The sequence below is a fragment of the Mytilus edulis genome, chromosome 1, assembly GCF_963676685.1.
Source record: "Mytilus edulis chromosome 1, xbMytEdul2.2, whole genome shotgun sequence".
NCBI classification, from domain to species: domain Eukaryota; kingdom Metazoa; phylum Mollusca; class Bivalvia; order Mytilida; family Mytilidae; genus Mytilus; species Mytilus edulis.
Genome location: NC_092344.1, coordinates 100,038,618 through 100,050,939, shown reverse-complemented (window position 1 = coordinate 100,050,939; position 12,322 = coordinate 100,038,618). Strand labels below are relative to the sequence as shown.

At 31.7% G+C, this 12,322-nt stretch overlaps 1 protein-coding gene across 3 annotated transcripts; it reads left to right on the top strand.

The window, feature by feature from the left end:
* The first annotated feature begins 3,130 nt into the window (after positions 1-3,130).
* On the top strand, positions 3,131-12,111 carry LOC139520253 (uncharacterized). 3 transcript variants are annotated; one of them, XM_071312750.1, is made up of 6 exons: positions 3,131-3,457; positions 9,174-9,306; positions 9,659-9,786; positions 10,394-10,550; positions 10,764-10,900; positions 11,967-12,111. In XM_071312750.1, the coding sequence occupies exons 1-6, from the start codon at positions 3,412-3,414 to the stop codon at positions 12,095-12,097; spliced, it is 732 nt and encodes a 243-aa protein (XP_071168851.1). In that variant the 5' UTR covers positions 3,131-3,411; the 3' UTR covers positions 12,098-12,111. The 3 variants fall into 3 exon arrangements, with proteins under 3 accessions (XP_071168851.1, XP_071168866.1, XP_071168857.1); XM_071312765.1 differs by having other exon boundaries at positions 3,132-3,457; positions 9,174-9,310; XM_071312756.1 differs by having other exon boundaries at positions 3,135-3,457; positions 11,971-12,111.
* Positions 12,112-12,322: the final 211 nt, after the last annotated feature.

The window sequence follows — 12,322 nt, the reverse complement described above, 5'->3', positions numbered from 1 at the left end:
GCAATAAAATTCATTTTTGGATAGCTGAGTATTAAAATAGCCTTTGTATTGGGTTTATATGAACATCAAGATTATGTAATGTATGTAATATAGGCTGTTTTCTGTATGACAGTCCGTATTTGCATGTCCCTACCATACATTGGTCCAGCAATTATTGTAATGTTTTTTTTCCAACTTTTTATCGCACGAACTTTGTGATTGGATTTTACGAAAAAATGAGGCGAAAGACACCCATTTTTTATTTGATCATTAGGAAGATTTATGAAAACAGTTTCTAAAAAGGTATCACTCAAAGGCATTGAAATTCTAGTTTGATCCAAATTTTGGGGGGATATGTGACATGTCCACCCCCCTTTTTGCAATATTTTATGGTAAATAAATGCAGAATGTTGCCATGGATACACACAAAAGGAATTAATTTTCACTCTTTTAACTTTTGAAAATCAAATCTATGGAACATACTGATTACATACATATGCACATGTACAACACAAACAGTTAGGTTAATGTATTAGAAATCCAGGAATAGGAGATGATAAAACATTTTGTGGCTCATTTTTAATTTTATTTTCTAACTGTGGAGTGCTACCTTATGGCACATCAGAAAGCACAGAAATGCACTTTTTAAGATAAAATTCACCACAAATCTTTATTCTTTTATGTTCTTGTTTTAGTTCTGAAGGTAAAAAATCTGCTAGGAATGCAATTTATGTTTATTTTATTGTTTACTGTCCTTAGCAACCAAATATACACATTTTGACACTTAGACATGTTGCGGTCTTAAATTTGTACTCCATTAGCTTCGCCATTGTAACCAAAGATTGCGCTTTATATGATATTCTCAGAATATATCGCTTTATATTTTTGAATGCGAATAAGTCAAATAAACATTTTTAGCAGGATTTTATATTATAATTTGGCATTAATCAAATTTAATGATGCCAGTACTGCTAGAAATTTATACCCTGCTTGAGAGCTTCTAAACCAAGGTTAGGTATGCTATTTACAGCAAAATTGACCTATAAGTGCCTTCAAATACCTAAAATTTGTACAATTTGTCCTCCTTTAAGGTAATTTTATGATTTTAAATAAGATAATGGGAAAAGTTTTAGAAATTTACCCCAAAAATGAGACAGACTTGAAGTTTTTCACTATTATCCAGCATTTATTTTTAAATCACTTTTTGTCGCGTTTCAACATCAACTGCTAACCTTCATAAAATCTTTATTACTGAACCAATTTTAAAAACTAAGGTACCATTTTCATCGTAACAGCTAGTAGAACACAGAAAATATAATAAAAATTGAGGCAGGAGGGGAAAAATGTCACCTTAAGGTAGCACTCCACAGTTAGGTGTGTAGTTTCGCATTTTGGCCCCTGTGGATTTTTCAAATATGAGAGCTAGTGTGCAATAAAATTCATTTTTGGATAGCTGAGTATTAAAATAGCCTTTGTATTGGGTTTATATGAACATCAAGATTATGTAATGTATGTAATATAGGCTGTTTTCTGTATGACAGTCCGTATTTGCATGTCCCTACCATACATTGGTCCAGCAATTATTGTAATGTTTTTTTTCCAACTTTTTATCGCACGAACTTTGTGATTGGATTTTACGAAAAAATGAGGCGAAAGACACCCATTTTTTATTTGATCATTAGGAAGATTTATGAAAACAGTTTCTAAAAAGGTATCACTCAAAGGCATTGAAATTCTAGTTTGATCCAAATTTTGGGGGGATATGTGACATGTCCACCCCCCTTTTTGCAATATTTTATGGTAAATAAATGCAGAATGTTGCCATGGATACACACAAAAGGAATTAATTTTCACTCTTTTAACTTTTGAAAATCAAATCTATGGAACATACTGATTACATACATATGCACATGTACAACACAAACAGTTAGGTTAATGTATTAGAAATCCAGGAATAGGAGATGATAAAACATTTTGTGGCTCATTTTTAATTTTATTTTCTAACTGTGGAGTGCTACCTATAATATATCGCCAAGTTTTCGGAATTCCAATGGGAGCTGATTGTGAACCACTTATTGCGGACCCGTTTCCTTATTGTTATGAGTTACAATTTAAGACTAAAATCGGCAAAGACCCATCGAAACAACATCTGACACATCTTTAGCGGGAAGCATAATACCGAAATTAATGATATGACTTTTCATTTCCTATTGTTAATCATCCATTTTTAGAAGGTGACCCATTTCTGTATTACTGAATAATTATAACACCAAGGTTTTCGATATCACAAACCAGTGGTAAAACATTTATTAGATTTTACAAGGACATTTTTACATCAAAATCTTTTATGGTAATATTCTTTACCGAAAGCACAAAAATATTGGCATTCACCTCAAAAGCTAACCATCCTTTAAACAGACTTATTCAGAAAGGATATAGTTACGATACTGTTGTAATGTAATTAAAGATAGCATATTTTGGTATTAACATTGATTCATTACTTCGAAATCATGAAATAGAATTTTTCCATGTCTGAAAGATTATTGAAAGATGGTAAAATATCCGAAATATTCAGGAAAAATTTATTCCTCAATTCATTCAGTTTGGCACATTTTAAGGTAAAGTGTAGTTCATCTTCAAATTTACAACGGGGCATAATCTGTTTTCTAAATCAATCTTTTTATGTCTGCCTTTCCCAATCATAAGAATACTATTACTTATCCTTATTCTTATAAAGTTTGAAATATTAGCTCTGTCTATATCTAATTTTAAAAAGTTCTCCATATCAAACGATTTCAAATCCTTGAAAGTCCTTAATTTGTTTCCTCTTTTATCATTAATACTTTTTGAAATGGAATTCTCCCAAAATTTTATGAAATCCTTTTTTAGTTTTTTATTCTTAGCAAAAGTTAAACGATTTTTACTAAGAGAATTCTGAAAAGAATCGTAAGAGTCATATTGTACGGTGAGTTCGATACTCCAAACTACATGCACACAATCGAAAATCTAACAAGGCGAAAATAATCACCACAGAGTCGATACTTGGAATAAACAACCCACCAGACCTTCCTAATTATCACTAAAAAAAATACCCTAACAAAAGTTTCAAAGCACAAAAAAAGATACGTAGAGCATAGGCTAGTTTTACCATCTAAAGAGCGTATACATGCAAAAAATAGATAAATAGGAATTTCCCAAAACAAATCATGCATGACTAAACATATCTACTACATCTAAATCAATTAATACCAATAAAAACAAGAAACAAAATATGAGTGGGACTGTAAAGTTGTGTTTAAAATAAAGTTTGTTTTCATGTTAGAAGGGAAAAAACATTGGACCAATAACATTAGATTGCACTTAGTGTGTGAATTATAGAATATATCGTGTAAGAATTAGGTGAGAAAACAAACGACATTTCTTTCAGTCAAAATGCAGTCACTCGGGAAGATTTTTGGTTGGATATTTCCGTCTGCATGTAGGTATATTTTCCATAATGATAATAGAAATAACATATAGATTTTCAACTTTGATGATAAAGAAAAAAATAAAGTCTAAATTGTATATTACTGATAAAGGCATACAAAATACGTGAGTATACAAACAAAATTAGTCATTTTAGTTTTTGCCACAAAAATACAATAAAATACTTTAGAAACGTTCTTATGCGAAATAACGCAAACCTTTGCGTTATAACGCAAACATTTGCGATATGTGGAGGAGGCTGAATATATTAAAATTTATCACCTTTGTAGTCATTGCAAAGTAAAATGCTTGAATAATTAGAACAAATCATTTAATAATTAAATTTTGGATGTAACGCGTCTTCTGATTGGCTGACGTTATTTTGTTATCAGCCCCTAGACATAATTTAGTCATGTGACCGTGACGTCATCAACGTTTTTTCATGGTTTTCTACGGTTTAAAATGGAATTTAGAATTAAATTATAAGAAATGACTGTAATATTTTTTCTGTCTATTCAAAATAGCATTAAAAAATGTGGTGCACACTGTTAAATAACCCGCTACGCGCGTTATTCAGTGTGCACCACATTTTTTATATTATTTTGAATAGACAGAAAATATATTACAGTCATTCCTTAACTAATAATGAGCAGAATAATATAAGACGATGTGGTATGAGTGCCAATAAGAAAACTCTCCATCTAAGTCACTATTCGTAAAAGTAAACCATCATAGACTAAAGTACTGTCTTCAACACGGAGCATTAAATTGCTCACACCCAACAGCAACTGTAAAGGCCACCAAAAAACGATATCCATGTTACTTTTATATATATTACAAAGAAAATTGAGTAAATTGAGATTATGCCGAAGAAACAAAATCAACCCTGCTAATATAGCTATAACCGAATATAAATCTGTTGTAGAGTTGTCACTGGCTCAGACGCAGAGATGGGTCCGATTACTTTCAATGTAATTGATTAAATTACAATTACTTTGTCATTTGTACGATTGAATTAAATTTATGATCACATCATTTCTGAAAGTGTCTGATTAAATTAATGATTACATTAGCAAAGTAATCATGATTACATCTGATTACAATGAATTTAAAAAGAACAAACATTTTGAATGATATGAATGAATTTGATACAACTAAAGCACTTTTTAGAAAAGATTTTGTTTTATATATATATTAGAAAATAATAACTTCAAACTTAAAATTGAGAATGGAAATGGGGAATGTGTCAAAGAGACAACAACCCGACCAAATAAAAAACAACAGCAGAGGGTCACCAACAGGTCTTCAATGTAGCGAGAAATTCCCGCACCCGGAGGCGTCCTTCAGCTGGCCCCTAAACAAATATATACTAGTCCAGTGATAATGAACGCCATACTAATTTCCAAATTGTACACAAGAAACTAAAATTAAAATAATACAAGACTAACAAAGGCCAGAGGCTCCTGACTTGGGACAGGCGCAAAAATGCAGCGGGGTTAAACATGTTTGTGAGATCTCAACCCTCCCCCTATACCTCTAACCAATGTAGTAAAGTAAACGCATAACAATACGCACATTAAAATTCAGTTCAAGAGAAATCCGAGTCTGATGTCAGAAGATGTAACCAAAGAAAATAAACAAAATGACAATACTACATAAATAACAACAGACTACTAGCAGTTAACTGACATGCCAGCTCCAGACTTCAATTAAACTGACTGAAAGATTATGATTTCATCATATGAACATCAGGCACAATCCTTCCCGTTAGGGGTTTAGTATCATACCATCATAACATATATGAGAAGAACATAACCCGTATCATGCCAACAACTGTTTTTAAAAAATAATGTGTTTAGTTCCGATGCAAAGACCTTATCAGTGACTCAATATTAACGCCAAAATATGCAATCTTTAATGACTTGACAACAGTATCGTAATTATATCCCTTCTTAATAAGTTTATTCAAAGGTTTTGTAAGTTTCTGAGGTGAATACTGACACCTTTGTGCTTTATAAAGAATATTACCATAAAAATTGGATGTGAAATACCTGAACGTATTAGAAGTCTGCATGTTGAGCTATATTTACGAATGATGTCTTTATAGCGATGATAAAATTTAGTAAATGTTTTGACTAGTTTGTGATATCGAAAACCCTGGTGTAATAATTTATCAGTAATACATAAATTTCTCTCGTTAAAATCTAAAACATTGTTACATACACGAGCGAATCGTACAAGTTGAGATATATAAACACCGTAAGATGGTGACAAGGGAACGTCACCATCTAAAAACGGATAATTAACGATAGGAAATGAAAAATCATCCCTTTTATCATAAATTTTAGTATTCAGCTTTCCATTAGTGATATAGATATCAAGATCGAGAAAAGGGCAGTGGTCATTGTTAGTATTAGCTTTATTTAAAGTAAGTTCAACAGGATAAATTTCATTAATATACATACTGAAGTCGTCATTATTGAGAGCCAAAATATCATCCAAATATCTAAAAGTATTATTAAATTTGTTTATCAGATGTTGTTTCGATGGGTCTTTGCTTATTTTTGTCATAAATTGTAACTCATAACAATACAAAAACAGGTCCGCAATAAGTGGTGCACAGTTAGTCCCCATTGGAATTCCGATAATCTGACGATATACGGAATCCCCAAAGCGAACAAAAATGTTATCTAGTAAAAATTCAAGGGCATATATAGTATCAAAGCATGTCCAATTAACATAGTTTTTTTTTGTTTATTGCTACTAAAAAATGACCTAAAAGAGTTTGAACATATATATTCACATTCTGATTTTTTGAATGCTATCTATTTAATAAACCACAAAAGTTCACAACATACATACATGAACATTGTGTCACTGGTTATTACCCATTACACTTTATCAGCATTGATCTCTTAATTATTTTGACTTCAATTGAATATGGCATTTAGAGTTTGCTGTTTGTCTTCTGACCTCTTTGAGACTTTATATGTATTTCAAGGTGCAGTTTATGGAAGTTAAAATATGGATGAAATAAAGTTACCAGTTAAAAACTATGTAAAATTTTAATAGAATTGTTTAATCAAATTGTAAACAAAATATAAGTCCTATAAATCATTGCATTTTACATGTCCAATTTAAGAAAATACAAAAATTTGCTTATCTTGAACAAGATATTTGTCCAACTTAAAATTTGATAAATTTTCACATGTCTGATTAATCTTTTATCATATACATTGTCCTACAGCTATACTCAATTGGAAATTGCAATAAAAACAAACCTTAATTGGTTTCCTACCTGTCAATTCAAAGTTGACAAAAATCACAATATTAACAAAAGATCATAATTCAGGATTAAAGAAAAGTATAATATTACTTGAATATAACAGTTATTATCAAATATATATTATATATGTAAATCTTTAAATTTTGAATATATGTACAATATATTTTACTAAGGCCAGTAAAATATATTTTGATGACTTTGATGATATAATGATGACTTTTCAATACTGTAACAGTTTATTTTTTCTGAAGTATACAAATCAATGCTTTATAAAGTAAACCAAACTATCTTAAGATGTACATATTTATTAAATAAGAATAACAAAATTGTTCATTTATTGACCATAAACACAGTTTAAGATTTTTTTCATTGTAATCAGAATGTAATCAAAAAGTAATCAGGATTACAGGGTATTTTGAAAAGTAATTGATTAAATTAAATTACATGTAATCAGATTTTTGGTTGATTAATGATTACAATGATTACTTGAAAAATTGTAATCAATTACAGCTGATTAATGATTACAATTACAATTACCCCAAGTCTGCTCAGACGTACTTATAAATATAATTATTTTCTGTGACTGTATCTTACATTAATTTGTAGGATCCTTTACTATAGATAATTTATCTGATCTGTAAAAATAACATCTCCATGCCTTATATATCATGTACTGTAGTACGACGCTAGATTAAAACTGACGTGGAAAGGTAACACCCGGCCACCGAAAGCTTCATTTTTATGAAGCCCAGGTGGTCGTGTGGTCTAGCGGGACGGCTACAGTGCAGGCGATATGGTGTCACGATATCTCAGTAGCATGGGTTCAAATCCCGGCGAGGGAAGAACAAAAAATTTGCGAAAGCAAATTTACAGATCTAACATTGTTGGGTTGATGTTTAGACGAGTTGTTTAACCGAATATAAATATACTTCCACAGTAAGATCCCGTTTGAGAACTGTGTAAAGTTGGTTAGATTTAAACAAGCTACCCTTTGACAATAAATGTACAGAATGAAGATGTTTTATTAATAAAATTATGTTCTCTCCATTAAAATTACTAGCCAAGCATCTTAAAAATACTTCACTATATTGAAATGAAAATTCAATGACTTTCTATCAAAGAATCTTTATCATATTCTGAGATTTTAAAAAACGATTTCTTGCTTCAAAAAAAAAAAAAAGAATTATCTTTCAATTTAAATATGCCTATATAGCGTCTATTTTCATGTTAAATTATATACTTTTTTTATGCACAAATCAGTTTTTATTTATGTATAATTGAACTTCAAGTATTCCATTATTCTTATGCATTTTTAATATAATAATTTGGCCTTGCATGGATGTATGTTTCTTTTTTAACCTACTAATAAACCACAAACGAAATGAATGACAGTCGGTCATATACATACAAAACTTAATGAAAAATTGAAATCAAGAGGTTTGCGTTATTTCACAAAGGTTTGCGTTATTTCGCAAAGGTTTGCGTTATAACTCAAAGATTTGCGTTTTATCGCAAAGGTTTGCCTTTGCGTTATTTCGCATAGGTTTGCGTTATAACGCAAAGGTACGCAAAGGTTTGCGTTATACCGCAAAAGGTTTACGTTGTAACGCAAAGGTGTACGTTGTGACGCAAAGGTTTGCGTTATATCGCAAATGTTTGCGTTACAACGCAAAAGGTTTGGTTTGCGTTACAACGCAAACCTTTGCGATATAACGCAAACATTTGCGATATAACGCAAACCTTTGCGATATTACGCAAACCTTTGCGATATTACGCAAACCTTTGCGAAGATAGGAAGAAAAATATAAAAAAAAAGTGTGGCGCTAAAACGCTTCCGTAAAAAACAATATCCATACACTTTAAATAATATATCCATATTTTGTTATTGTGGTGAATATTTTACTGAGTTGTGGAGCGAATTCCTCATATAATACTTCAGTATTCTTCCGACTTTCCATCTGTCAAAGTATGATTTAAAGGAAGCCGCATTATATCCACTAACTTTTCAGCATATTCTGGATATTCTATAGATTAAGAGCAAACACAAAAATTTCACTTCAGTCTGACTTTACCTTCATCAGGAGCGCGCAAAGCCGAATATTTGAAAGCCGAGGATGTGTGAGATTCTAAACAGTTTTAATAGAAGCTTTATGAAGAAAAAGGCCTTAAAAGAATAGACTAAACCATCTACTGTCCACTTTGCCTGAGGGAGTTGAAACTTTAGTGTCTTCATTGTTTAAAAATTTATAAAAGGTCCATCTAAGAAAGGTTTGTTATAAATCATATCAGTCCCGAAGTACTGACTACTGAGTTGCGCAAACCTCTGGGGACTGGTAGTCCACCGGCAAAGGTATCGACCCAGTGCTGTAAAAATGAAACCAACACATTACAGTTTTTTTCTCCTGGACAACACAGAATTTTGATAGACAACTTTTCATTTTAGTTGTCTTGAGTACAGTAAACGGATGCGATTTTGTTGGACTTAATCTGTGTACTTGGAAACTGTCGCAGAATGTATCTGAATCGGAAGAATTCACTGTTTTGCCTCATAAAAGACAGATTGAAAGTCTTTGTTCGTAAGTACGTATATATTCTACATTTTTCAAAAATCAAAATCTCGGCGAATAAAACAAATCATCATTTTGTTTGGTTGTACGGCATATCTTTTACGAGTCAGTTTCCTCAGAATATTCTTTGCTGCTCTATTTCATTACTGCTGGCAGACAGCCCACAACACTAAAACTGATTCTTCAATTTAAACTCACTCCACGATATATTGATGTTTGGACCAGCTTTTGTTGTAGGAGCTTTCAGCGAGGTAAATCCAACCACAATACACATAAAGATGGCTATTTCACTGTACATACTAACATGCAACAGTATAATGCAATGCACGTCGAAATCTTGTGATATTACTTCAATTTGCAGATACAGAGGAGAATTCAAGAGCTGTTACACGCCCAAGTTATCGAAATGTTCAGATGACTTGATGTATGCATCTACTTTTGCGACGACACTGAAAACAGTCAACTTTATATGCACGTCTGGGTTTTCAGGTATACAATAAGTTAGATAAATGAATAAACAACGACAACGGTACATCATTTTTTTTTACATTTATCTGGCCACGGAGGACATTAAACAAGATGCCTTTTTCAGTATATGAAAAAAAAGAATGTGTCATGATTGCTATGAGAGATCATCATATCCGACATGAGACAACCGGCGATCCATATACCAAAAGTATGAAGATGTTAACATTATACAGGTCATCGTCTCCTTCACAAATGATTAAACCCATACCGTATACTATTAGTGATATATAAAAGGTCCTCCTATTGAAAAACTATACAAACACAAGGCACACAATACGTTACAAGCAGACTAAGAAATGTATACAACGTGAGCAATATTATAATGATCTATATAAAAAACCTAAGCTCAAGTTGTACAGCAAATCATGCTACAGATACCAACTAATATACAAAATATTGTAGGATTTGGTGTTTCTTCGTAAACACATTGAAGGGCTAGGACAAACAGCCTTCGGATATTGCCACAGTAAAGAAACCCAAATAGTAAATGAACATATAAGCATTATCGTTTTTAACCAAAAAATAAGACAAACAATTGAGTTCCTAATGTTAAAAGTGTATTTTGTAGATATGGTTCTACATGATGCTTGTTGGAGAAAACCAGAGGTACAGAAAAGATCTAATGCTTGTTACAAGGACCATGTTGAAACTGTCAAGAGCCAACTTGAACAAATATCCATGTTAGATGATGCGTACACAGATCAAGTTAAACAAAAATGGTGCAAGTAAGGGATTTGATTTTAGGGGGGGGGGGTCTAGGACAGGATAACAATGTATGTAAAACAGTCAGGATAAACTATAAAAAGTAGTCAGGACCGAGTAGAGTGAAAAATAAAAAGTCAAGACAGAGATAAAAACTTAAATAAATGCAGGACACGGTTTTTCATCCTAGTTTGATAGTTATTCGAGGATGTAATATTGTGATGTTACTGTTTCAGAATACTTCTTGGTTCTTACCAGTGTATGCAGAAGTCTGTAAGTGACTCGTGTGGACAGTCGTCTGTAGATGTTGTGACGGATATGATGAATACTGTCTTTGAACAGATGAATTCCATAATGACATGCCAAGAACACGGTATGAATTGTTTGTTAAAAAAGACGAAACAAAACCCCAAAACAAACACATATAAGAAAAAAGGTGAAGGGATGCTAACCAAATCACAATGGCAAAATACACTGTTGTTTTACAACATGTCTAGTCAGAGATCGTAATATTTGAACAAATGTCTAGCATTTTAAAATAATTGACCAAGGGAGCGTGGAAATAGAATGGAAGAATGCCTATTAAAAAGATAACCAAATATAAATGGTCTTGTATAAGGATCTTTTCTATAAACTCGCATAAGAAACTAACATTTTGATTAAAACATACAGTCCAAAGTCAGCGAAGTAAGACTGACGTCTTTACATTGAAATTGAAACTGTTCTGAAAAAAATCTTTAGCAAAGGCATACAAAATATATCAAACATGCATAAATAAAAAAAAAAACATTTCAACAAAATAAATATTCTAAATTCCCTTCGATATCGAGATAAGAGTAGTCCTTGAATCTTAGGTACACGAATACTTATGCATAATCATAGCATGTATCAACAGTATATGTAACTGGTTACAAATATTTATCTTGAAATATTTGCCACTGGAAATAAAGAAAAAAAAAACCCAGTCAATCCTCATTAATCTACCCAATCAGTAAACTCACCATTTAAATTATAAAGTCACTAGAACATTACCAAACTGCATGCAGTTGAGCGGTGTATAGATTCTGAGAATGTAAAGCGAAAATGTATCGGAGACAACAACTGACAAAAAAGCAACAAACAACCAATATCTATGCCAAATATCACTATGATGAAACATGTCGTAAGCATGAATTCTGAACAATGCACCTAGTTAACTTTAACACCAATATTATAACCATTATCTATACAACAGTTATGAACAATATTTTAAAAAGAATTTGAATGTCAAAAATAATTATAAAAAAATCCACAGAAGTTAACACTGGAGAAAGTGAAAAGCCAAAAAGTATTTTACTAGAGAAGTGCTGAGTTTTTCTTTTTTAAAGGCAACAAAAGAATATTTACACTCATATACCTATACAATCATGAAGAACAAACTAATTCTTGTCTCTCTTCAGATAGATCTACATCACAAAAAGAATTTATCCATTTCTGGGAATCCCTCATAGAAAATGGAGCAATGAATACTTGTCAGGACTGGTCAATGGTTATGGTTGTAATATCAATATTTGTAATAAGATATCAATAAAATGAAGAAGCTTACTAGTAATTTCATCTACCATAGAGTCACCAGTTAATATACACAAGTCAGGCATGAGTGAATAGCATATGTTGAAGTGTAAAACGTTTCATTGCCACTAGGTAGTATGGCAAAATAAGACACGAATTTCCTTTGAACCTACTGGCTAAGAAATTAGGGTAATCAGGATAAATTTCTTACTTACACTTCAGTCTTTCATCTATCTTGCATTAT

Excerpts from the sequence above, each read along its gene's own strand:
- LOC139520253 (XM_071312750.1), top strand. The coding sequence starts at position 3,412 with ATGCAGTCACTCGGGAAGATTTTTGGTTGGATATTTCCGTCTGCAT. Across the intron at positions 3,458-9,173 it reads TTGGATATTTCCGTCTGCAT|TTGTCTTGAGTACAGTAAAC; the intron begins GTAGGTATATTT and ends TTTTCATTTTAG. Across the intron at positions 10,901-11,966 it reads AATGACATGCCAAGAACACG|ATAGATCTACATCACAAAAA; the intron begins GTATGAATTGTT and ends GTCTCTCTTCAG.